We start from the raw sequence: 27,364 nt of genomic DNA, 5'->3' as shown, positions 1-27,364 counted from the left end.
GGGGGCGGCGGCGCCATGGCGGCGGCGGCGGGATCGGGACCAGGCTCAGGCGCGGGCTCCTCAGCGCGGGGCTGTGGCGGAGGAGGAGGAGGAGGAGGAGGCGGCTCGACGGCGGCGTCGCGGTGGTTCTTCAGCCGCGAGCAGCTGGACAACACGCCCTCCCGGCGCTGCGGCGTGGAGGCCGACAAGGAGCTCTCGTACCGGCAGCAGGCGGCCAACCTCATCCAGGACATGGGCCAGCGCCTCAACGTGTATCCCGGCGGGGCTGGGGCTGGGGCGGGTGGGGGCGGCAGCGGTCGGTAACCCGCGGTAACCGTCGTTAACCGTCCCTAACCGTCGTTAGCCGCCGGGCGGGAGGAGGAGGAGGAGGCCGAAGCCCCCTCCTCAGCGGCTTTGTGGGCGGGCGGGCCCCGCGCCGCCGGCTGGGGGCTGCCCCCAACCCCGGCCAAAAAAATGATGAAATTGGGGTAAAACGCGAATGCTCGAGCCCGTATCGCAGCGCGTGTCATCAGGCGAGGAGGGCTCGCGTGATGAATGGGGGGGCCCGCCTGCTACCGCCACGCTGCCTGTGGGGATCCGCGCTAGCGCCTGCTGAGTGCTCCTCAGGGCCGCTCAGCATCGCCTTCTCGGGCCGTTTCCAGGTGAAGGAGCTGTGTTGGAAGCCAGGGTTGGTGTAGAAGGAACAACGATCTCATTAGTTACAGGCGGTTTTCATAATACCTGCTCTTTCCTTAATCTAGTCCTCCAGATCTCAGCTGACAATAAATACTGCGATTGTTTACATGCACAGGTTTTATATGCACCATTCCTTCACAAAGTTTAATAGGAACGTAAGTACAATTTTACACGTTGGAATAATGTGCCTGTGATTTTGGCAGCATAGCTAACAAAGGTTATGTTCCTCTGCTGGATTGCAAAGTTCAATGTGTTTATAGGCCTTCCAGCCTCTTGCCAGGGGTTTACTAGCGGTAACAATACTTTCTCTTCAACTTCGAATTATTTTGTTTTGTTTTCTGCCTCCTAAAGAAAAAAATTAGGCACCATCAGCAAACACATCTCAGATGTGTGAAGAATGCGTTTAGATGTTTTGAAGCTGGCTGATGCTTATGTGCTGTAGTTGGAAGGGCTGATGTGCAGGAACACACATTTTTCTTAATGAAGGCAGCGGCAGAGCTAGCACGGTGTGTCTGACAATTCTGAGGTGGTTAGATGTGTATCCATATGGATTATGCATCTCCTCTTGAAAACCAGCATAAATTCATTTCACTACTCCTGTATTAAGGAGCTTGACAATAAGTCATGTTAGACAAGCAAAATCTGCTGAGAAAACGCTGGTCGTCCTGTTTCATCTAATGAAATGAGCATGCTGAATTTGATTAGTGTAAGTGTTATGAAGAGCAGAATTCTTCAGTAAAACTATTCTTTGTAATTAAGTGTTGTTGTGTTGTTTTTTAAACAAGTACGGATCTTGTGATACCGATTTCAAGAATTCAAGCTTTTTATTTTATGTCCGGAGTACTGGATGTAATAGGAAAAAAAAAAAACAGTAAAATAGGATTCTAGATATCCTTTGTATTTGTTTTTTTTTATTTTTATTTTTTTAAGTACTTCATGCTAACTTTGCAAGAACACTGATGCTGGTGGTATGTCATAAAGCGATGAGGATGACTCTTTTTTTCAGACCTTGTTTATTTATGACAAAATAAATTAGGTGTGTGAAAGATGTTGCGATCTTGACCAGAGTAGGCCTTCGTCTACCAAGGGGTGGAGTGTTGCAAACCTTGGTTGGAAATTTGGGCAGACAGTGATCGTAGTTGGTCACAGCGTTAGCCAACTCTTGTGTCTGGTGTTGACTTTGTTGTTGGCTGAGCAAATGGGCATCTTATTTGGTGGTCACTGGGGAAGGAATACATAGTAATTTGTAGACGGATTTCAGAGGTGTGTCTAATTATTTTTGTGCATAATCGGAGATAAATTCAAACTGAGGCAGCAAGCTTGTTACCAAGACTGTAGTTCTTTGCATCTGAGATAAAAGCTAAGCCTATAAATGCAACTGGAGCCAAGTGTGCATCAATCTGAAACACTCAACAGGAAGAACTGTGTAACGCGGGTTTTATGTAGTGTTAGAGAGCTGTGTGTTGAACTGATAGATGTATAAACCAGAAGGTGCTCCCCTGAAATAGTTCTCTAGTTGTAGAGCAAGAATAGCACACACGAGAATCAAGTTCCAACAAGCTTTGTAACAAAATACGTCTTTTAGTAGTGCTTCTGTACTATATCAAGCGAAGGCAGTAAAGCGCTCATTCCATCTTCTCCCCCTCCGTGCGCTGTGCCACCAGTGCAGCAGTAACCTGGAGCTGCGGAGGCATCTGGAGCTTTCTGGGGCTCTTTGTGGGTGGTTTGTGGACTTGGACTAGGAATGGAGAGGTTGCTCTGTGCAAAGGTGCCTGAGCAAGGGCTTGTGCTGTGATGCATTGCCTGCTAGATTACGGTTTGTCCTCTTAGCTGGTAATCAAGGATAGATTTAGGTAGCAAGAAGCTTTAGCTGCCGTGTTCTGGTTTTCGCCAGATGCTAGAAATTGCCGGGTCACTTGGAACTGAAAGTACAGTGGTACATGGATATGCGGTGCCCTTGTTATGAAAAGTAAACTTTCAGTTATATTTGTGAATCTTAACATTTACAAGTTAGCTATGAAATGGCTGAATGCCATGAGAACTCCAACTGTTAAAGCAGAATAAAGTGCATTGTTACATTAAATCTCAGGTAATAACATTCAGCTAAAAGTTGAAAGGAAGTGTGCTGCAAGTTTGCACTCGGTAATATTGATTCATGCTGAATAACTTCCAGTAGTTCTTAATAAGGCCAGGCAGTAGCTTTCTGGGTGTGCTGATGGAGAAATTACTTATTTTCCTATTCTTCTAGAGTGAATGGGGGGCCTCTTTCAGAATTCTTACTCCCAAACCATCTGGCAGGTTCTGTGTTGAGAAACAAAAAGCCAAGGACTGTAATAAATACTTAATATCAAATCTCCAGAGTACTAGGCAAGCTGAAAAATACTAACAGTGTTCATCCACTGCAAGAAGAAACTAGCGCTTGAAAATTAAGTAATAAGGTCCTGCCAGATGGAAGACCTAGCTAAAAAGGTTTACGGTACATGCAGCGTATCAATCAACGTGTGCGTGCGGTGATGTGTATCCTTGGAAAGAAGGGAGCTGACAGCTGGGGTAGAAATTTAGACCGCCTTTAGCAGGAATTCCTTATGATCTCTAATTGAAGAAAATTAGCCTTTATTTTCTTGCCTTATTGGTAGGTTAATGTTTTCAGTTGAGTAACGCGCACTTGGGTGTTTGTGCTCCTGTACAGTCGCTGGGTTATGCAAATACGTGTGTGTGTCTTACATATGAGGCACGTGCACTTCGTTGCTGTTAGTAAACAGGTCTTCTAGGGGAAGCTCATTTACTGAATAACTGTTGGCCTAATGCTGTTCTTTTTATCTTAATTTAATTTTATTCCTGAACAATTCTACAGGCTTTCAAGATTTTGAGGATCAGCTGTGAATAGGGACCGGAACTCACAACCGTATTTACAATCTGTAGAGCCACAGGGCTGGGACACAACAGTTAATGTGGCCAGTGTGTGTTATGATTGTGTTGCATTTACTGCTCTAAGGGCCCAATATCCATATTTTTACTAAATTACTGTGGTTTAGCATTTTGAAATGCTATGGTTTATCTATAGAGTACTTCCAGTCGCAAAGAAGAGCGTGTTTCTTTGATGCCGCAGTCAAAGAGCAGTTGCAGTGCTCCAGTATGGTGAAAACTTGCTTAAAGCTGGTCAAGAGAATTGGATGCCCTGACTACTAATCTTCCCTACCCATGCAAATCGTGTTTCAGTGTGAATCACCTCAGCAGTAGTACAAATCATTACTTCTATTTTTGCAGCTGACCAGGGCACGGTGACTTTGGTTTGCTGAGCACAAACTTTGCCCAAAGATCAGGGAGTGGGAGAGCTTGCTGACTTCTCATGGGAAATATTAGCATTTAACAGTAATACTTCAAAACATCTCGAAAATTAAAACTCTTCTGAAAATACTACTTCTGTGATACTTTGTCAGTTAATACTGTGTAGGAATGCTGCTTGTAGAAGTGTACTGTGCAGTACACTGATTTCAAGAGCAGAAGGGGGAAGAATTTGTGGTATGTTGGAAATGAGAGGTAAGGCATCCAAATGGTAGCTGTATTTTTAAATCTAACACTTAGAAGTGCTGTGTGGAATAGCAAACAACTAGTTGAAAATGTACTAGATGACGGCCAGTTTTTTTTCTGATATGCAGTGGGACATAGTAAAGTGCCTAAAGAGAGGCTGCGGAAGGAATTTTTCCTGAGGTGCAAGGTAGGTGAGTTGAATGTGCAGAGTTTGGGGGGAGTTCTTTTGTTTCCTGTTTTTCTATTACTTCCCTGTCTTCCACACCCCATCCAAATTGCAATATTAAAGAATTGACTTTGCAGCTGTGCTAGTTCTCAAAACTTTCATAATATGCACCACACTTCAGGGAGGCTGGTTGTAGACACTTCTGTTTTCAATCTTGCAGTTTAACACAGTTGCTGTTTTTATGCAGTGTAAGCTGCTGGTAATAATTACTTTTTTAAAAAATGAAAAAAAAAAAAAAACAACTTGCAGTTCTTTGTTGCTCCATCATAGAGTGGCACTTGCAGCTCCATCATAGACTGAAACCACTTAGTATCTTGAGCTGCTGCACATCAAGCCTAAAAACATACTACTCTTGGCGTTAAAAGGGAGAGGGAGTTCTCAGGAAGCTGTGTGCATGCTGCAGATGCATTCTGAGGTTATTCCAAATGTCTTCATTGCAGTGAGACTTTGTACAAGGTGTCTGGTACTTTTTGTGTCAAAAAGGACTTGTACCACTTCTACCAATAAAACTTGCCGTATAATGCCCTTTGACTATCATAATAATAAGGATTGTGTGTTTTGTATTTTTATTTCATTGGAACTTGATTTCTGATACTCTTAGCTAGTAGGAAAGTGGGATTTAACTTCATAAATCATGTGTCTTCTGAAGATATTTCTCAAATCTTAAACATTTTGGATGTGTAATAATTCACTTTAATTATTTTGTTTTATATCAAATGAGGATGCTCATGTAGCAGAAAGCTTACAGCTTTGCCAAGTCTGTCTTTAATACTGCTTTTTTTTCTACCTTGCTTTTTCTGCCATTTCTGAGAATTGGAAGTGGTTGAAGCCTTTATGAGTAACTTTGCAGTTAGACACTTAGCAAGTGATGTGTTCTTCACTGAAGACTCTGCAAGCCGAGTCTGAAATGTTACTAGGATGTCTATTTTCCTCAAATACCAAGGGAGACAAAAGTACTGACCTACTCTAAACGGGGAAAGCGAACCCTAGTTCTAGACAAGACAAAGACCTGAAAGTCTTTGGCCTGAAGCCAACACTTCGTTAAGTAAGTAGATAATTGTGGCGTACGTAGGTTTCTGATGAACCAGAGTTAAACGCCACTTAATCACTTCGAATTGTATAAACATACAGAACGGTTTCATGTAAGGTCTTGGAGATCAGGAATTACGTGGAGACTTCTTGGCATGATCTCAGCCTTTTCAGTGTATTAGAAAATATCCAGAAGTCAGCCTGGTGAAGGCTGCGTGTTTTTGGAATTAAGTAAAACCTTGGTGCGGTCAGACGTAGAGTAACAGAGAGTGAGAATTTGCTGCTAATTGAGTTGTGCAGTTCTTCGTTGCTTGGTTCTGAAGAATTGGTTGTGAATTGTAAATATTTTCTATAGTAATAGGTGGATGTTGGTTTTTTTTTTGTTGTTGTTTTGTTTGTTTTTTTTCAGAGAAGTAAAATGTGGAAATGCCCTGTATAGAATTTGGAACAGAACCACAGACTGGGTAGAAATAGGCCTTGTATTCAGGTGTATTTGACTTAAATTTCTATGTGAAGCTAGGAGAACTAAGGCCTGAATGCAGCAACCTGAATGGTGGGATGGCAGGGCAGGAAGGAGAGAGAGAAGAGCGTAGTTGGGTTTGCTGCGTAGAGGAAAACAGCTTTTGTTGTCTTCCTCTCCAACTGTGACTGCTGACTCTCTTGTTTAAACACAAAAACAACTACTAATAAAAACTGAGTGGTCGTGAAGGCACGGGAAGGATCATTTTATCTTCAAATGAAGCTGCTTCCCACTGTCCAGGCTGTTCCTGATTCCATCCACTTCATGACTCAGTTTTCCTCCCTCAGTGATTCCACGGAGCTGAGTCCTTTCTATGCCAGGTTCAGTCATCACAGTCCACTTACTGCAGTTCTCTCTTGGGTAAAAAGTGGAGCCTGTTCTAGTTAGATAATGCCTCCATGTCTGTACAACATCTTGTCAAACTCCTTTCCCTAAAACTGTTGATTCTTAACTGTTCTCAATTTCCTCTCTTCTCAGTAGTTTGCATTTCTCTGGCTTCCCAGCCCTGTCTGCTAACTTGGGTTTTCCCAGAAGCTCAGGATTATGTTGGAGAATGTAATCCTTAGCATCAGGTGTCAGCTTTGGATGTGACTGCCCTTACATGTGTGTACTACTGTACTTCTCCTCAAAGCTGTTGTTACTTCAGCTTTCTGAACTCCAGAAAGTCTTTCCTTCACATGTAATACTTAGAAATTTGTCTCCTGGCTTAAGTGAGGCATGTTTTAAATTGTACAGCCCTAGGAAAGGGATTTTCTTCCAGAACTTCATGTCTTTACTTCAAACAATGTGGGTATGAACTTCTCAAAAAATGTTAGGATCTTAAATGTGAGTGCTAATGTGGCCTGGTTCAGCACCACTTCACTTCAGGCTTTTATTTCACTCGTTTGTAAGGGTCAAGTTACAAAGTCCTTGAAGGAGTTTTTGGTCTCAGTTGTGAGAATTTGCTGCCTGTGACTTGGTGGTGGTGGTTTGGTTGTTGTTTTAGAGCACTGGGTTTCTTAATAGCATGTTTCTGTGCATCAGAGGGTATCACCTTCCCAGGGTATCAATTCTCCTCGAGTCTGCCAGCTTACAAGTTCTCCTTAAGATCTAAGTGGACATTTCAGAGTGATTTGAGGAGCCTTTAAATGTATCAAGGGAGCACTTGTTGCCTCTTTAAATGTAATGGGTAATCATTAAATGTTCAGTTCTAATTAGCCTATTGCAGTTTTTTGTATATTGGGAATTTCATACCAAATGTTTAATTTTGGCATAACAAAGAGCTACTTACAAGAAAATTCTAGGGGGAAGTATGACTGCTGTTCAGCTCATTCAGTCTAATTGTGTGTGGGCGCTGGATAAAAAATCCAGTACCTGCACTATTGACACTGTGCATCAATTACATACTCAACAAGCAGCTATTTAAATTCCTGAAGAAATGCTTAATTTTAACCAATTCAATCTGCTGATATCTACATGAAGATTTCTGCTGTCATCTTAATTCATGTTTAACACGGACAACTTTTGCATACAAGGAGGACACTGATTCTTTTCATTCATGTGTGGTTAGCCATGTTCCACATGTAGATAAATCAGTTATTCTAGCTGACAGCTAAGCATCAAAACTATTTTAATTGCAAAATCCTAGGTGATACAGCACTGAGTAGGTGCTTTGCTGCCAGCTTATGACACCTAGAGTTGTTTTTCTTAATTATCTTTAAATGTAACTTGTCTTCGTTAGTAATATCTGATATAACTGGTGTTTTGTGAATCTTTGTGCTTTGCTCTCCAGATACTACTGGGTGTATAGCAAAGTTTCTAGGAATAAACTTCTGTGCCATCAGTGGCTGTGCTAAGAGGTTACACTTACTATGATTATACTTCTATAACCTATATTTATGTAACAAACTATTTTCCTTAAAGTTCTCTGCCAAGTTGCTTGCTTTTTAGGAGAAACACATGCTTGCAGAACCTGAGATCAGCAGTTTTAGCTCGTGCTGAAAAGGTGGTGTGACGGCTCACTACTGTGCTAGGACTTGGATGAGCTTTCTCATCAAGTGTTTTTAACCTGAAAAGTCACTTCTGGTGTGGCTAAATCTTCTGGACCAAGTCTGTGCTTTTTGTGTTGAACTAGAATTAGCTTGACCACAGACATCTCACTCAGTGTAATGTTGCATTTATGCTACTCCTTCCACATGGTGCTGGGAGGATTGCATTACTTATAAAATAAAATATGATCGGTTATTTTTACTGTGCTGCATGATTTCAGAACTGTTTAAAAAAAAATTAAACCTCTAAACCTTTTCTAATTACTAGTTTGTGTTCTCCATAAAAAATAAAGTCCTACTTGTAAAAAGTTAAATCTGTGTTTTTCTTCTTCAGATAATATCTCCTACGGCATTGTTCTTGGCTGCAAAAGTGGAAGAACAGCCACGGAAACTCGAACATGTTATTAAAGTAGCACATGCCTGTCTTCACCCTCAAGAGCCACTACTGGATACAAAGAGTGATGTAGGTGGAAGTCATGGTTTTAGAGATAATCAAATGACGCTTCATCTGACGAGTTGTTACATTGTCTTGACTGGATTATTGCTGTCTGCATACTAGAAAAAACACCTGTGTTTAAACCATTCAGATCTTTGTATTACTTAATGTAACTAATTGAGGACTCAGGTATCTGTGTTATGACACTTGGAAGGGTTGCTTCACCTTAAACTTGCATTATTTTTAAAACTTCCCCATGTGTAGTAGAAATCTTGATGAGACATTAAATGAGAGGTTTCACACATGGTTTTGTGAGTTCCATACTTTGTGTAGAGAGTTGAGGACACTGAGTATTCCTCTCTCTCAGCCAGAGGCTGACTGTGCTGTTGTCTACCTTCTGTTTTAAAGGATGCCATGCAGGCAGTCAGCCACTGTCTCTGCTGTATACTGGTCTTCCTTCCATTTGCCAGACTTTGTACAGCTTCCACTTACTTCACAGTTTCCATTTTCTTTCCTGTGATGAAGCTTCCTGGAACCAACTGTGAGAAAGTATGGTGGAAATGCACCAGAGTTGCTCTGCTGGAATGTCAGGCTGAGCTAGTTATACCCCGCTGGACCTGAACTGACATATAAGCTATTTGCTGTGCTCCCAGTTCTTGGAATGACACATGGAGGTGTACTATTATATACGTTGGAGCCCAGAACACAGGCCAACTGGGTATCTCCAGCTGTATTTTAAAGTACTTCTGAAATGGAGAACCTGCGTAGAGATAGTTGAGTTTGTTTGCACTGACAAGCCTCCATAATGTACATAGCAGTCCTCATCCTCCCAACGATGCTTTGCTGGAATAACTGTGTAAGATTGAAATGAAGTAAATCTTACTGAGAAAGATGGTTAGGCTGCTGTAACTGAGGGATAACTGAATTTACAGTGAGGCCTATACAAGTAGAAGGAAGTCTTACTGCAGTAAAGTATTCTGAATGCTCAGTGCTCACTGGCATGGGTACTGGTCTTTAATTTATGTTGATAATGCCAGTGTTCAAGTAGGAAGTGTGTAATTGAAATTTTGAGATGATAGATACCTACGTCTTGACGTGTTTGCTTATTTGTTTCAGGCATACCTTCAGCAAGCTCAAGAGCTGGTTATACTTGAAACAATAATGCTTCAAACTTTAGGTATGTCTTTTTAAATGCCTGTTGTGCAGCCCATTTGCCATGAGCCAGTCATGGGACCCAGGTAGCTGGATTTTTGATGTGCCTTTGGTATGCTAGAATTTTACTATTTTTTTTGTATGCAACTTCTGACCTGTGAGTCTAGTTTTATATCACCAGTTGCTGTTGTGTTGACTCTGGAGAAAAAAGGCATACCAATACTTGTCAAATAAATGTTTCTGACAGTTTGATGGAGTAGAAATGTATACCCTTCCAAATAGATGTTATTCCAAAGTATTAATTGTGTTGGTATTTATTTACACAACGTAGCATGTGCTAGGTCAGCTGTATGTGTTCTGAAGCACTTGGCAAAAGCTTTATATACCAAGTGCTCTTCCCTGTTTTGCCTTTCAATAGAAAAATACTATCTAGTTGAGCAGAGTTGTTACCTCTGAACATTGCAATTTGTAGTGTAACCATTTAATGGATTCAGGTAGTTCCAAAATCAAAAATGCAGTGTTCTGATAAGAAACTGTTCTGGCTTTAAACTAACATAAATAGAGACAACTACAGCTGGCAGCCCTGAGAACACTGACTTCCTAAATACCACTTTGAGTGTATTGCTTTAAAAAAAAAAAAGGAAGAAAATAGTAGTGACCTACTTCTTAAAATAGCTTAATAAACAAAGGCTTTTGAAGTGACTGACCTACAAATTGACTTAATTGGTAATCTCATAGATGGAATATGTTCAAGCCCCAGAAATGATTGAATAAAGCAGACGTGTGCATACATAAACATTTCAGTGTCTGTGATACAGCTCATACTGATAAGCATACTAGAAACTGTTTGTGCGTGTTCAACCTGAAAAATGCAGTAACTTCACATATTCTATGTAGGACTTGAGGGATAATGCAGGGATATTTTACTAATTGATCTGGAAATGGTTCTACCTTTCAGAAATACAAAAGTGCAGAATAAGAAACAGTTAAATAGTATTACATGATCTGCAGTGCAAAGGTTTAGTAGGTATTAGGTCTCTGGGGGAAGGAAAAGGTCTCTTTTTTATGGTACAGATGGAAATGTGTAGTTCTAAAACATATTCTTAACTCTTCAGGTTTTGAGATTACCATTGAACATCCGCACACAGATGTTGTGAAATGTACGCAATTAGTGAGAGGTCAGTGGCTTTTATCCCCTTCCGTAAGCCCTTTTTTTTTTTACATTTCTAGTAAAATTTATAGGTGATGTTATTTGTGCAATATGAACAATTGTTGTCCAAAGAGTTTGTTTAAGGCTAACTACTAAAAGTTTGATCTTAACCATTACAGTCTGATGAAGAGTCCAGTTCTTTGTCCTTCATGAATTTTTCTTTTGCTTGCTTAGTAGCTTTGATTGAATAATCTGTTCCATGTTCTTTCAAATGACAGAAGCAATTACTAGTTGAGAACTAAATTCTGGGTTGATTATTTTCACTCTGAAGTAGCTTTACGAAATAGTAATAGAATTAGTCTTTGTGCTGGTTGATAGCTAACAGTAGCTTTCTACCTTAATTTTTTTAGGTAATGAGCTATGGGATAAAAAGAGTGCATAGCAGGTCTGCTATTGCATGCAAATACTTAAAGATGTGACTAATTATTTTTCTAGAGAAGGACGTACTTAATTTGGATTGGGTGGTAGCAAACCTCCAACCTTTGGTGTTTCGTATCCTCTTAACTTACATGCAGTTCATTAACGTGACTCTAGCTAGAAATCTGTTTTGTTCTTTAGTTTTTTTTTGTTGAGTGTTGGTACACCTTCTTTAACTCTTAAATCAGTTTCCTTTAGAGTTCTAAAGAGCTTTTCATAAGATGGAGGATGAAAAATTGATTTTAAGTGCTTTTTCACTTTGATCGTGTTCTTGAATTGGAAATTATTAGACTGTAGTTGTTGATCTTTAGTCATTAGTTGTTGTTGTTCACATTGAAAAATGCGAAGTTAAATGCTTCAAAGTTGTTTTTCTCCCCCCCTATAAAATACAGGAAAGGTAGGCATAACATTATCATGTTAACTAGGTCTGTTTGCTAGTAACTCTAGAATGAAAGCTGTTCTTTGAGAGAGAAATATTTCTTTTCCCATTTTGAAGTACCTTAGTGGTGTAGTGTCTTCAGAGTTTGAGGAGAGCTGGTGCCATTTGTAGCTTATTTGCATATAAAGTAGCTTTGTTGCAATTCTTTAAGAAGATTCTTTGCTTTCTGTCCAGATTTGATTGTGACTCAGTGCATAAGTCTGATTGCACCTAGTGTCTCAGTGAATCAGCAGCTCGAAAGTTCTGTCATGGTTTTTTTTTTTGTTTGTTTTGTTTTGTTTTTTCAGCTCTTGGTCAGTATAAAAGTTAGCACACTTCTTGTTGATTTCGCGTGAGCCCCTGCACTTCAGCTCTGTGTCTTAGGGGAGTGGGAAGGGGTGATAAGCAGCATGGTAGCTACTCCACGATTTCTCCATTAGCAAGTGTGTTTTCCTGGAGCTTAGAAGAAGAAAGGCATATGTTACAGAAACTTCATTTCTTTTACTCAAGTACATAACCCTCTAAGACAGTTCAGCTTTTTCCTGTGCGTTTTGCGTGCTGCTTTTGTGTACTAACACAGTTCATACACTGAAGGTACATGCTACTTTTAAAACTTGACGTTTTCAAGCTAGTACTTAATGTCAGTGCAGTTTAACAAAATACATAAAATTCAAAATTATATGAAGTCTTGAAATCTGAAGACTGCGCTGAGGGCTGAAAATCTACATACCCCAAGAACTTGTGCAAAGTGAATTTAATACAACAGGTGCTTGAAAACCTCCTGTCTCGGGTAGGCATGCTTCCTGGTATATGTACATGCAAGTAGAATTCCTGGCAGCATATCCCCCTCCTAGGTTTCTTCATCCAGTTCTGGTAATATGCTGTCTTGGACATGAAGTATTATTCTAAAGGGCAAAGTGATCCCCTCTTATATTAAAGGGGATTAATTTATCCGGGACTATTATGATTAAAACCTTCAACTGTGTGTTTGAGAGGAGAAGGAAGGGAAGGAGATAATTTGGCTGACTGAGCAGTCAAAAGAGAGGCTACAAGGTAGCTGAGGTCTGTGGCTGTGCTTAACAAGGCTCTGGCTCAGCACCTGTGTGTTGAATTGCAGTGTGGTGAGAAAGTGCCCTGGTGCCTCAGAGAAGCTGGCTAAAACAAGTTTAACAAAGGTGCTAAGAAATGGGCTGATTCCTATATTAATTCTTGTTATCTTGCATCCAGGATGGTGCACTTCGTGCCCTCACCTGTAGTAATCTGTAATTACCTTTAAGAAATGGGTTCTGTTGCTGAGGCTCACAAGTTCTAGCCAAGTCCTTTGTCAGATGACCCAGTGACTAGTAGAGGCCTACCAGAACAAATTCCTGGAAGCTGAACTAGTCAGGGGGACTTGGTGCAAACAGCCATAATCTGCTTCAACGTACAACTAAAGGAAAAGTTGAACCCTTTGTCTCTGTTTGAAGGCCTGTCTGAAAGTGGTATTAGACAAGACAGATTGTCAGTAAGGGGTGACTGGGAAGGTGCGTAGTGACTCATGATGCTGAGGCATGAGGTGTATCTAATTATTCATTCTGATCTTCAGAGATCCGTGGGTTCCTTAAATTGTTCCATCTGTACAGCTTAGTCAGGGTAGTGGACAAGGAAAGGTGTGGGCTCAGACTTTTTTCTGCACCGTTCTTCCTCAGTGTCAAGAGACTGAGAAGAGGAAACAGGGCCATCATTCCTTAGGTCCTCTGAGGAATCTGGGGCAGTGGATCTGTGAAGGCCTGTCAGCAAGCTCCAGTGCCCATTCCATGGAAGCTCCGTGCTGAAGAGGAGAAGAGAGGAAAAAAAAAAAACCTGCTCCTGGTGTCAAACCTTTACTGGCTTGCATGCTAGTTCAGCAGTGAAGCTGCCCTAGTGCTGAGACCATCGCAGTGTCCTCTTAAGCTCTGGGGCAAAATCAAGTCTGTTCTCAGCCTCCTGGTGGAGCTTGAAGGGGAAGAATCTATATTGTTATCCACGTCTTGGGAAGTCTTCAGTCATTCCTTTTGCCATGTTGGTACACGACACTCTTTTGGAACTGAAGATTGGATCACAAGGATTTCTAGGATTGTTCTTGCTGCTCTGCAGGTTATCAGGTATCTCGAACACCCATGATCCTTACTAATCTTTTGGAAGTTGCAGTAGCAAATTCTGCAAACATACAGCAGTGTCTGTGCGCTGCTGCTGTTGGTTAAGTCTGGCTGATAAAGGCTGCAGAAGAGGCAGTGAATCTGAACGAATCTGCTTTTTCAGAGGGTACTCTAAGGAAAACCTAAATCTCAGTGGTGTGGAGAGATCTTAGACACCAGCTGTGCTCCAGCCGCGCTATCGGCGGCCTTCGCATTCTGAACTTTCACCTTAGGCTTTCACAGGCCTGTTCCCAGCATTTAAAAGCTTCCAAGAGAGAAGCCGCCAGGACTGCTCAGACCTGAACACCTGCACCGTGGCTGCCTCCAGTTCTTTCCAGCAGGTGTCTGCCTACATAGCTCCGTTCGGGGCCTGTGGCTTTTGTTTTCTTTTTGCTCAGAAGGATTTTGGCAACCTTTTCTGTCTTTTGATATTGACTGGCATATCTGCGGCCTCCTCTTCCTGGGGATGCTTGCCTACATTCCCAGGGTCCTAGGCACAGCAAGCCACCGTGCTCCTAAGGGTGACTTGCCAGTTGCGTTTTCGTGATTGTCTCAAGATCAAAGATAGTGTGAAGAAAAGATTCAGAATGTCTTGGAATTGCATCAGCTGAACTGTGTGGCCATGTCCAGTAAGAAATATTTTGGCTTCATGTTGGTAATTTCTTGAACTCAGTAGCTTTTTTGGGATGTGTATCGAGACTGCAAGTCCTGCTTGAAAATCTTCATTACTAATTACGTAATCCCCTGCCTTACGGTCGCTTATGCAGCAGTGAGACAGGTTAGGTGTTTTTAAATCACTCCTGAATGATAAAATATAAAACTGATTGTTAATGGCTGCTGTCAGTCATCTGTCCTGAGGCTTGTGAGTTGTAACAGACCAGCTGTGCTGGCTTGTTTTAACCTCTGCACTTCCAGATGATTTTAGCTTGGAGATGCACTTTCCACAAAAGGAAATAACAAAATACAGGAACCAAGATTGATTAGCTTTTAGTGGATAGATTCTGCTGAACCAAAGTTGTCCCAAATGTAAGAGAAGAGTTTGGGACAGTTGTTCTCAGTGGTGCATGGTTTTGGCAATGTTCATTATTTAGCTGTAAGCACATTGAAACAAGTACGATACTGCCTGTAAGATAGGTTAAGGTCTTTATCACATTGACTTTTTGTTGAGGCTAAAACGTGTGTTTCAAGATGTGATTCTTTTCTTCCAGGTGTGTGTTTTGATTTACTCAACTTTGAAGCTGATGTTAAATAGAAGTTTTCTGGCATCTGCTTTTCCTCCTTTTTCAGATGTGCCATTTCAGTGAGAGTAGAGATGCTTCTTGGTCTGGTCCCAAAATTCAAATACAGTGTAACTGTACAGAACGTAGATATGATTGAAGAGCTTTTAAACATTATTTGAAAAATTAAGAGCAAGATATCAATTCCAGTCTTATTAAAGCATTTTATATTTTCATTTGTTATAATAGTCTCATTTCACATTGTTAATACTGCCTGGTACTTCTGATGGGAGGGAGAGGAAATTGAACATACCTATCTGGCATAAAATTACCATTATAGTTTGGAAACTAAATGTTATAGTATAATGTTGTCACATAGGTCACCTTCTGATTATTATGGATTAGTAAGATCTGTGTAGCAGTGGTCCCTGTTACCTTGCTACTTCTGTATTCTTTTCTATTCTGTGTTCTGCCCAGATGTGTAGTGTGAAGACAAACCTGATTAACACCCTCTGGCAATCATCCCATTTTTAATACACGTTCTTTAAATTAAATTTTAAAGGCCATTGCAGTGTTTCTCAAATTTAATAGAAAGATCACTTTTAAAATAAAGCTTTGTGACAGTGTACCCTTTGACATAAAATTCAACAATGCACTTTCTGCAGGTAGCACTGATTTCAAGTGGTAGTGTCAAAGTAAGAATTCAATGAAGGCTGCGTTCAATCCTCGGTTTAAGCCATTGTGCCCAGCTATCCCATTATGTACGTGTTACAGTAAGTCCTTTACTTGAGTGAGGATCACGGGGGCTTTCCTGGTAGGGTTAGTGCTAGATGTTGTAGCAGTTGGAAGTCATTGGCTTGTCCTTTTTGGTACGTTGAGGTCTTGGGTTGTGTGTTTTCTTTTTGTTTTGTTTTGTTATTTTGTCTGGCTAAAATGTAGTCATTTAATTCGTACCAGAATTTTCAATGGAGGTTTAACAGAAATGTGTAACAAAATGCTATGAGTGCTGTGCCCTTGATCAGGGGAGCAGAAAACTTGCTTAGTTTTGTTAACCATCTGTCTTGGGAGCTTGCTGTGTTCTGAGGTGCTAGGGGAGAGACGTGGTTGTGTTTTGGGGGTGTGGTGGGTTCTCCAGCTATCCCACTGTGTTCTCAAAGGGCAGAACTTGCGCTGTACCAGGAACTGGCTTCTATGGACTGCCTTGCTGCAGTGTGTAGGTGGGGCAGGGTTACGCTGGGGGGCAGCCATAGGTGAGGGTGGGGAAGCAGGTGTGCCTAGAGGAGAGTGCTGCCATGTATGAGGCTTTTGTGGGGTAGATAAGCAAAGGGGAACTTTGTTCTGTGGGTTGTCTTGGGGGGCAGAGTCAGGGAACTGAAGGACTGGGCCATCTCCACTTGCTGAATGTAATGGGCACGTCCGTATCTTGGAAAGATTTTAAAGGCTAGCTAGTTAAATTCAAATCAGTTCTGTGAAAATAGGAAATGGTGCTTATGGAAGGCAAAATTGCTTCAGTTTTGGAATGAACAGGAGTTAGAGTAGATGCTTAATCTCTCTGTTTTTCTTTTTCTTACAGCAAGCAAGGATTTGGCACAGACATCCTATTTCATGGCTACCAACAGGTTGTTATCCTGAACCTCTTTGTTGCACTGTTGTAGCACACTATAGCTTCCTTTACTGCAGGGCCCCCTACATGTGTCTTACCCTTGTTGCAACAGGAGACTGGGCCATCTACAGTGGTGGTACCTTTCTGTTTGCAGTGCGGTGTATTGTACAAGGGCCTGACGGCACAAAGGGGTTAAATGCACAATGAGAAGTGTAGTGGTGCTTTCTGATGACATTTTCTCGATTGTGAGTGCATAAGTCTAAAATTGGTAGCCTGAATAGCAGCTAAAGATTACAAAGAGATAAACTTAACCTAGAAATTCGAGCATCTTGGTAAGTACAAAACTATTTCCAGTTTACACTTGTAGTTAATGGCAGTTTTCTCTTAACTTTAAATATATTGATCCAATCTTAACTTATAAAATTGTAGTGGGCCTAAGATCTTTTCAACCAGTTGATTTTTCTTTTCCAATATACTAGAAGTAGTCCAATGTTCTTCCTTTTAGAAACAGCTCTTTAAACTTAACATACAGTTTGAAAACTTAAGTACTTGTATTAAAGTTAAAGGATTCCAGATGGGGATTGTACATGGGTAGCCTGTTGTAGAAAGGTAAAATTTGAGAGCAGACTTCAGTATTGATTTCTTGATTATTCCAATTTATTTCTTGCAAGACAACTTTGAGCTTTATTTAATCAGAATTAAACTGTATGTAGCTAAGTTTTAAGTAATATCTACTACTGGTTGGTCAGAATTCTTCCAGCCAAGCATTTTCTGGGGGTTCCTTAGTGGGCAGGGTTCTGTATTTGAAGCAGCTGTTAAGATAAGCTGTGATAAAGTGGTGATACTGAACCAATGCCTTTGTGCTGGTGCCAGCTGGAAACTGAAGCTGAGTTCACAAATATCCCAGGTTCTGGCCTAGTGAAAGCTAAGCTGACAAGTAATTCACTGGGCCTCTGTCGAACTTGGGTGTACCTTCATTTACTAGACTAATTTGGAGGCTGCATAATGAGCTGTATGGTTGTTTGTTTTTTTTTTTACTGTAGGTAGAATTTAATTGACCATATTATACTAATTTCTTTCTTAGTACTTAAGTACAGTAGAATAATTGGTAAATTTCTTTACTGTTAACTACGCTTTTATAGAAAAAGCAAATTAAACTTTCTGCCAGATAAATGCCCTATCCTTTGTTTTATTAGGGCAGTAAGATACATTAAGAACTTAATCCAAAATATGTTCCTTGAATTAATGTTTAACTGCTGTTACTTGACAAATTATCTTATGCTGTGTGTTAATGCTTGATTTGTTGTTGTTTTTTTTTATTTTACATGTTTGATTTCCTTTGGTTCCTCATTATGAAATTTATGCAACAGTCTTCACCTTACTACATTCTGTCTTCAATACAAGCCTACGGTGATAGCATGTGTGTGCATTCACTTGGCCTGCAAGTGGTCTAACTGGGAGATTCCAGTATCGACTGATGGGAAACACTGGTGGGAATATGTGGATCCTTCGGTTACTCTGGAATTGCTGGATGGTAAGTAGTGCTGCCTTTCCACATCTGAGTTTCGAGTGCTTATTAATAATGTCCCTAAGAATAGGAGCAGAGCATAGTAAGAATATAGCTTTAAGCCTAAAATAAGTTTCACGGACTTCGTGCAGAGGGTCCTCAGGTATGAGGAAGGTATAGGAGAGGGAAGAGCTTAGGAGGATAGTTCTGAGACCCTTCTGATTTCAATGTGTGAGCTGGGATATGCACAGACCTTTTGTTAGGTACAGGCTAGAGGTTGGCTTTTTAGGGCTTTCCAGGGCAGGGCAAACAGCTAGAGGAGCATTTCTGCAAATCCATGGAATCCAGATAATTTTATGTACACAGGTGTTCAATTGTACAGTGTCACTGAGACAGCCATTCTTAAAACTACATAAATCTAACATCAACAAACATAATTCTGTGTTAACGTAAGCAGAGCCTATGATACCTCAAACTCCTGCAGAAATAGTTTTCTTGTTGTTAAATGGCTTCTTTCAGGAAGAAAACACGCTTAGAAGACCATATGCCTAGACGTCTTACCAGCTTTTGTTCTGACCCTGCTTTCCGTGTTGTTACCCACTACTACCTGTGGGCTATCCTATTGCTTTGTGGATTATAGGGTTTAGAAGGCAGAAATGGCACTTACTGCAGTGGGGCCTGAACTTACGGCCTTTGTAGCTGCCTTATGTAGGTGGTGGTTTCTGGGGGGCTCACATCCATTGGGCTTTGCTTGTAGTTCTAGAGCGAAGAATTATTTCAGAGAGGTGCTGATGGAAGCCTCCAGGCATGGTACGGCCCAGCATAGCTCCCCGTGACGTGCTCTTCCTGTCAGCTGAGCTTTCATTTCTTAATGGCCTGATTATATTTTGAAAATGCAAACCGGAGTAGGTGCCACGTGAATCACAGCATCTGAGTGAGCTTGAAATTGCAAGCTCAAATGGCTCTGTCTTAGGATTCTTTTAAGCTGTACCTTCAAATTCAGCCACTACCCTGTCTTCTCAGCTGTCTGTCGCCTGTGCGTGTTTGGTAGGCATGCATCCTTGTAATTTTTAAAATCCTGTGAGATGTGTGCTGCGAGCCTGCAGTGACCACTGCTTAACTCTGTAAGTGTCTGTGGAGCTGGTGTCTGAAGCAAAGACGTGGGAGCAGACTGAAGTGGTGAGGTGCTTTTGCACTTGGGAGCAACTTGGTTTGTAACCTGCTGTGTGGTTCAGGAGGAGCCAGTTCTTCCAGACCTGCAACAGGGCTACTCTCCCATTTGAGTTCTGACTGCACCTAATTTATTTTTAGCTTACGAGTAACACAAAATTTCAGTTGAAAGTATTTTTGTTGTAGCTGACAAGTGTAGAGCCCTAGGTTTCCTTGTGGGCCTACTAATTGCAGGGACTTTTTTTTAAACACAGCCAGCTGCTTTGCCTTGAACACAAATGAACTGAAACCTGTTGTTTAAAATAGTGCTTCCTACGGTCCCATGGCTGATGTTTTGCCCAGATCTGTTACTGGTTGCTCCTGAAGTTCAGTGAAATGACTGAAATGGTGACTTAGAGGTTTAGATTTTAAGGGAAATTTAACATCACACAGGAAATGCTTAAACTGGATGGCAAATGTGTTATTTTAAGAGCTGCTGTTTGTACAGCTCTAGAAATTTTTGGTCTAATAAATACAGACTCTGCAAGAGTGTAAGTCTTAAATGCGGATCTGCTTTTCAGAGTGCATGTAGTGGTTAAAGCCTGTTGTAGTGAAATACTGCAGCCATTTTTGTTCAGCACTTATCAAACAAGATTTTTGATTAAATATCAATTCAAGTCATGTGTAACCTGTACTGCTAAAGCAGTATGCTGTTAGTCTAGAAAACTGATTAAAGGCAAACCTGCTTATTACAGAATCAGATATAAAATATGTTCTTTTTGTTTTTCTACCCAGAACTAACGCACGAGTTTCTGCAAATACTGGAAAAAACACCTAGCAGGCTGAAGAGAATTAGAAATTGGCGGGTAAGAAATTTTCCTGTAAGAATTTAGCCAAAAGGAATGATGAACTTGTAGGAGAACTATGAATCAAGGGAAAAAACGGAGCTTTATCCTATTTGTTCTTTATTCCTGTAGCTGGGCTGGGGGATGAAACCTTGAGTCAGCTTTTATCCTCACCTTTGAGCTAAACTGGATGTTCTTTACAAGTATTCTAAGCTGTGTATTTTCTCACTTGTTTCCTTTCTGCACAGGCTAACCAGGCTGCTAGGAAACCTAAAGGTGATGGGCAGGTGTCCGAGAACTCGCTTCTTGGCTCGTCTTTGGTCCAGAATTCCATTTTGGTGGATACAGTTACTGGTGTGGCCGCGAATACAAGTTTCCAAAAACCATCGACATCATTTCCTGCACCGGTACCTCTGACCTCAGGAAGTATTTCTGTTCCAGATAGTCATGCACCTGAAAATTTGGCAATACTAGCAACAGGGATGCCAAGTACCTCATACAATTTGGCATCCCACCAGGAATGGCCTCAGCATCAAGAACAAAGCAGGACAGAACAAATATACTCTCAGAAACAGGAGACGTTACCTCCTAGTCAGTATAACATGAACTTCCAGCCTGGGACGTCTGTACAGCTGCACTCGGGAGTACATCACAGACCCGACAAACTTGCCGAGCATTCTGCTGTCAAACAAGAGTATTCTCATAAGTCAGGAAACAAACACCACGGACAAGTTGCTGCTCCCGTAATAATTCCTCAGAAAATGTCTCTGGATAAATACAGAGAGAAACGCAAACTAGAAACCCTTGAACTGGATGTGAGAGAACACTACGTAGCAACCCCAGGCGAACAGCCACACAAAAAACACATGCCGGCACAGACAGCCAGCGGTGCTTCCGTTACGTCTCCCATTAAAATGAAAATCCCCATCACGAACGCAGAGAAGCCTGAAAAACACGTGTCTGATAAAAAAGAAAAGGGAGGCTCGCTCAAACTGCGCATACCCATCCCGCCCACAGAAAAGGGTGCCAGTAAGGAGGAGCTGAAAATGAAAATTAAAGTTTCCTCCTCAGAAAGACATAGCTCATCGGATGAGGGCAGTGGAAAAAGTAAGCACTCCAGTCCGCACGTTAGCAAGGAACACAAGGAGAAGCACAAAGACCACTCCTTAAATCGCCACCACAGCATGGGTCACAAGCACTCCCACTCTCACAGTGGCAGCAGCAGTGGCGGCAGTAAGCATAGTGCTGACGGCTTAACACCGACTGCTCTGAGGAGCCCCGTTGGCCTGAGTAGTGACGGCAATTCCTCTAGTTCCGGCTCGTCAAGGAAGAAGTTGCACAGCAACGATGCTTCTCACAACCACCACTCCAAAATGAGCAAAAGTTCCAAAAGTTCAGGTAGTTCATCTAGTTCTTCCTCTGTTAAGCAGTATGTATCCTCTCACAGCTCTGTTTTTAACCTTCCCTTACCCCCTCCTCCCCCTGTCACATACCAGGTGGGCTACGGACATCTCAGCACCCTCGTGAAACTGGACAAGAAGCCAGTGGAGAACGGTCCTGATGCCCATCACCAGTACAGTACAAACAGCCAGCATATGGACTACAAAGACACATTCGACATGCTGGATTCGCTGTTAAGTGCCCAAGGAATGAACATGTAGTCGATTCTTAGGTTGTTTTTCTTTCCTTTTTTGTTTTTAATTTAAGAATTGTTAGAACGGAAAACTTCCTACTCTAGCAGTGGCAACACCAGCTGTTGCTGCCGTGGTTTCAGTATATGTAAGTGCTGCTTTATCCTTCACTCTGAAAAGAAGAGGTATAGTAAACGAGTCTTTATCTCCACATATGATAGTGTTATAAATACTGTAATAGCATGGAAGGTGCAAAAAATCTCAGTATTTCTACAACTGCAGCTAAGAACAGTAGAATGAACGTCTGCTTTTAGGTGCATAGGATGCCTCGAGCATTGATTATTTATAATTTTGAGTACCGCAGCCACAACTTTTTTGTTGCTTAGTTTTTGAATGAGTGTAATTGTTTTCTTGTGTATTTATACTGTATGTATGATTTGCATGTTTCGAAGATAAAGGGATTAAAACAGTATACTGACAACTGTTTACAAGAAAGTGGAGAAAAATGTACATACATTTTTGTATGTTTAGATATACCATAAATACTCAGGATTGGAGCTGCTTGTAAGTATAACAAAATACACATAACTTTATTTTATCTTGTCAGAGTCCATCAGTTACCCAAACCGAGATGGCACTTTGTCTTGTTTATCTTTATAAACTGTAGGCCTTATTGGAAGCCACTTAAAAGGGACACTTCACTAGAGAAGGTATCCAGTACCACGTAGGGTCTCCACCAGACAGTATTACCCACGAGGCAGGAAACAGGGTGGGCCTCTGCTTGCTGACTGTGGCCAGAGCTTTGAAATGTCCCTAATTTCTTGAAGGAAAAAGGAATTAAAATAAAAGTTTACATAATATCTTGATGTGAAGTGCATTTAAATGTTTATTGGCTTGATGCAGTAAAATAGACACAGAGCTGTTAATAATGGTTACGTAGATTTAATGTGACTTAACTGCAATTCCTAACTGTCATGGTGGGAAAATCATCTTTTTTTAAGAAGTCATAATTTATTTTAATAGTAAACAGGAGTCACTGTTTCCATTACCATTTCAGAATAATATCCATGTTCTGAAATCCAAAAAGTGTACTTGTGTGTGATGCCATATTTCTTTTACAGGTGAATGCAGTCTTCACAGTAAATAAGAATAAAACTATTGATATCCCAACTTTATATTCCAACAATAAAATAGTTATCATTGATTCTGTGCATTGTACTTGTCATTAGTTACCAAATTGGAAGATACTTGTTCTGTTTTTTCAGCTCTGTGGGGAAAAAAAATCAGTCTCCCAGTTAAACCACTAGCATACATTTTTATCTGCCTGCAAGTGTCAGTGTTACAGCTTGTGTGCTCTTTCCACAGTGTTTCAAAATATATGACAGGTGTGAATGTTCACGTGTTCTCAAAGCCAATACTACAGCTCAGCCTGGATAAGTGAACTGACTTTCTGGGTTCTTACTCAAAACTATTCATAAGCTATGAAGTACCTCAACACAAACTCAGTATATGGTAGCAACAGACAGTTCTTAGTCACTTATTTTAACTCAGAAGCAAACAGGATGTGAAGTAGGCTTTTGCTAGTTTTGCTAAGCCACCTCCTTCACTTCGTGCTTGTGTAATTCTGTCATCTCAGATGTCAGACCCGGCACCTAGCCCTTCCAGTTGTGTTACTCAAGCGTGCTTTAAATGATAAAACTGCTCAAAACCTACCCAGATGGTAGTTGCTGTATGATGTAACTACAGGTATATCAATTACTATGTAATACTCTCTTTCCAGTAATGCAAACGCTTGTAATTACTTGAATAAGTTTTATTTGAATGAACTATGGATACTTTTTTTACACTAAGGAATATTTAAATGGAAACCTGATGGCATCTTCTGCTAAATCTAACCTGAAATCTCGGCCCATGTACAAAATGCAAAGCTGTCTTATCCTTACTGTGGTTGATTTTCTCTGTTCAGAATGTATTTAAACCCTTTGTTACATTTCTGCATTGTTGAGTATTTTCTATCCTTTTGTAGTCTGTTTCCTTTCCATCTCAGCTCTACGCTTAGATCTGGCTTTTAGCAAATGTAATCTGCATTATGTACTGTCCTAGGCTATAGCATGGGCAGATGGATGAAAAAGCAGTAAGTTGTCTTCATTTTGTCTTTAAAGCACTACACTGCTCTTCTTTTAAAGCACTACACTGCTTTTCAAGTCTGTTTAAATAGTTGTGCCATTAAATGCATCTTACACAGCCACTTTGGATAAGCAATATATTGTACTGTAAATATAGCAATTGCTGTCATAAGTTGGAGTTGAAATGTCTGGATGATAACTAGTGCCTGTCTAATAGAAATTGGAAAAGAGCATAGGTCTTCATCTTAAGGTGCTGTTTCAAAATAACTATTTCCTATTTTGATTCTAGGAAATTGTGAAACCTTGTGGACAAAATGTTGCTATGCTACATTGAGATCCAAACTGATTTTTGGTTTCTCTGTAAAGAATATCCATAAAAGTCATTGGTTTTGATTTTCAATGTGACTGTAAATATGTGAAACTGTATTTGTCTTTGTGTCCGGAACTAAATTCAGTGTGGTGGGAGTAGGGGGTGAGAGGGAAGGAGAGGACATGCAGCGAGATGCCACTGATGTTCCCTGACCGAAACCCACTGCCAATTAGTGAATCGTGTGAATTGGGGCCTGGCTGAGGTGTGTGAAAGGAGTGAAAATTCACTCACTGATCAGCCTCAACCTCCCAAGTGAATGACTGAATAAATGCAATAAAAGGCTAACAGATGACACTATTACTCTGTTCATCACCCATTACAAGTTTTTTGTTGTAAATTGAGTACGTGCATTATGTAATTTTGTAAAATTAAGCTTTAGTGCAGACCTTGCTATGACACTATTAAAAATATTCCCTTTTTGTGAGATACAAGGTTTGTAGAATAGTGAGATTCTTTTGTATGTTGAAACTTAATTCTGTTCCTAATGGTGGGAGTGCTGAAGTAATGTATCTCACTGTGATCTGGTACTTCGGTATTTGCATAAAACAGCAGTTCTGTATATTCTTTTGGCAAATTGTAAATATAAATGTTTCATATTAGCATAGTTGAATTTTTGAGGTACAGCCATTTGTGTGAGATTAGAAAGAAACTTTATTTCTAAGAAATTGTAAAAAAAAAAAAAAAAAAAAAAAAAAGTATTTTCAATAAAATTCCCTACCTCACCTCAACTGTGCAGAAATTATCCCATTTCCTATGTTTAATTTTCCAACTTCATGTGCAGATCCCTGTTAATTATTGGCAAAAACACTGTTTTCCATCAAAACAATCAAATAGTAAATTACTTTAAAGTTCCATGTATAACTTGTTTCCCTTGCTTGCTTCATGTTATGGTGCCCAGGCTTAGGAACACGCTGCAAATTCTGTTTGCGTGCCAGAAAAGCAAAACCTAGACACTTTACAGCATCTTAAGAGATGCATGTATGTTTTCTTATCCAGCCTGGGTCTATGAGCCTGTACCATGTAACTTCAGTGTGCAGTGGCTGGCCATGCTTGATAGCTTTTCCTTTTAGTGAATGGGAGGGGATGGAGGGGAAAGGGTGTTGACAACAGCTTTTTGTCTCTGTAAGACCACAGGGGAAAGGTTCCCAGTCAGTTTTGCTTAAAGGGGATTTAGCAAACACGTTCTTTGCTTTCTTTAATTGCAATGTAAACACATGTTCCAGAAATGAATTCTAAAAATAAATCTTAAAAGACTTGAAAGCTGAACTAGCTAATTAATTCATTCTTTTTTCTGAAATGCTTAATTCTGTACACTTTAATTTAAAAAATAACACCAGGAGTTTTCTCTCACATTGCTGTGGAGGATGACTCTCTCTGACTTCTCCGGAGGTGAATGTAGCAAACTCAATTCAACTCTCTAAACTAAAAAGCTGGAAGTACCTGGTTTTGATTCCTAGGTGTTCCTGTACTCAAAACTGCACCCTTTTTCTTACTGTAGTTCAGAAGTTTTGTGTTCCTTGGCAGTACCTGTAAACTTCAGTTCCTGAAGCTGCCTTGGGCTATGGGACCCTATGAAAATTAGGGGAGAAAACTTACTCTACTCTGAGTGCTTGAATCCCTTCCTCAGGGGAGAACTTTTGGCCTTTTTGGATTACGTGCAAAAACTGGAATTTAGATAGGGCTGTAGATAATGGCAGCAGTTCCTGCCAGAAGTTGTGAGAAAGCTGTGCAAGTCGGTGCTAATTTTGAACCTGAATCTCCAAAGACTGTGGGTTTCTGAGCTTGATGTCTGCTTCCTTGAGAAGTATGGTCGATAAATGTATTTTGAGATGTAAATTTTTATGTCATGGGTGGTTGTAGTTTCAAGACCAGTGCAGAATAGTTGGGTTGGCACACCTACAAAACCTAACTTTCCTGAACAGAGCTCAGAGCTTTAAATATTACTGCATACAATAAAAAAAAATATACTAGGTATCCCCTACAGTGATAAGGGGACACATACTTTCATATGCTTGAATTTAAACTCTAAATGTTGAGGAAACTTGGCATTACAGCAAAGTGGCTGTACCTGCTGCTTGGTAGCCTGCATACTTTACAGTGGGGTCTTCACTGCTGTTTTGCTTCTGGCCTCTGTTTTTTAGAAATGAAGGCAGCAAATTCAAAAAAATAAATAAGGTTTGTCCTACTCAAATACTGTAAATTGTAAAGCATGTCTCTTTTCAGTGAGGCGCTTTTCATCAAAAATAAGGATTTAAGAAGATTTAAAAAACTTTTCTCCTTATCAGCTTAGATGCCTCATTAGAGGTATCTGGATTTTGATGTGAAACATCTATATCTCCTTAAGTAAGAAATACACAAAGTTAGACTTGTCTACGTGATGCCCAAGATTCCCTACATCAACATACTCCTTGGTTAAGCAGTGCTGAGAACAGGGCTGGTACATGAGCACATATCCCCTGTTCTCAAGTACGCTTAAGCTGAAAAAAAAAACTTTTTGCAAGTGCTGGCATTAAATAATACCCTCATTCTCTAAATCTGGTTAAACAAGTAAAAAACCTCAGAGTCTTGTCTTAAAAACTTTAAACCTTTTTTTTAAAAAAGTAGAAAACTAATGTTAGCGTAGCTGGACTAAACACTACATTTAAATTCCAAATAACAACTAACCCTAACATTAGAGAACTCACACTCTAACAGATCTTAGTTTCGGTTATAAGATGTGCATGAGGAGGAGGATTCATAGCTCTGAAAATTCGAATTAACTGCATATCCTCGAGCATTCCCATTCTTTCCCCACTTGTGACTGTCATCTCAGTATCATTTCATGCTAAATAAAAATTCATATTTACTTTTCAGCTTTTTTTTGGAAACACTCCCTTAATCTAGGAAGAATTAATATACACCTTGGAGTTATGTACATCTCACTTGAGTTCACGTGCCAGGGCTCCTACCTTTTTTTCTGCAAGGTACTTTAATGTGAAGATACTCAAGTTGCCATGGATTTTGGCATGAGGACCAAGCGGTATTCCTCAAAATGGGACTGATAACTGTTTAAGATTGGAAGATTACTGTGATGCTAGGATTTCTCTCATAATGGCATAATGCTGTCTGTTATGTGACAT

At 40.4% G+C, this 27,364-nt stretch overlaps 1 protein-coding gene across 7 annotated transcripts; it reads left to right on the top strand.

The window, feature by feature from the left end:
• Positions 1-27,364, top strand: CCNT2 (cyclin T2). 7 transcript variants are annotated; one of them, XM_082763277.1, is made up of 10 exons: positions 44-251; positions 749-830; positions 8,343-8,471; positions 9,561-9,621; positions 10,712-10,774; positions 16,588-16,633; positions 17,988-18,151; positions 20,069-20,139; positions 20,367-21,516; positions 21,615-27,364. In XM_082763277.1, exons 1-10 carry the CDS (start codon positions 232-234, stop codon positions 21,677-21,679), a joined length of 1,851 nt encoding a protein of 616 aa, XP_082619403.1. In that variant the 5' UTR covers positions 44-231; the 3' UTR covers positions 21,680-27,364. The 7 variants fall into 7 exon arrangements, with proteins under 7 accessions (XP_082619400.1, XP_082619403.1, XP_082619404.1 ...); XM_082763278.1 differs by adding an exon at positions 13,603-13,764 and having other exon boundaries at positions 106-251; positions 20,367-27,364; XM_082763274.1 differs by having other exon boundaries at positions 1-251; positions 20,367-27,364.

This window comes from Aythya marila, assembly GCF_965140915.1.
Source record: "Aythya marila genome assembly, chromosome: 6".
NCBI lineage: Eukaryota > Metazoa > Chordata > Aves > Anseriformes > Anatidae > Aythya > Aythya marila.
The sequence above is the reverse complement of the archived record's forward strand: the minus strand, read 5'-3'. Positions and strand labels throughout refer to the sequence as shown.

Coding starts and splice junctions, on each gene's coding strand:
- CCNT2 (XM_082763274.1), top strand. CDS start 16: ATGGCGGCGGCGGCGGGATCGGGACCAGGCTCAGGCGCGGGCTCCTCA. Junction 9,622..10,711: donor AATAATGCTTCAAACTTTAG/GTATGTCTTTTT, acceptor TTAACTCTTCAG/GTTTTGAGATTACCATTGAA. Junction 16,634..17,987: donor TATTTCATGGCTACCAACAG/GTTGTTATCCTG, acceptor TTTATGCAACAG/TCTTCACCTTACTACATTCT.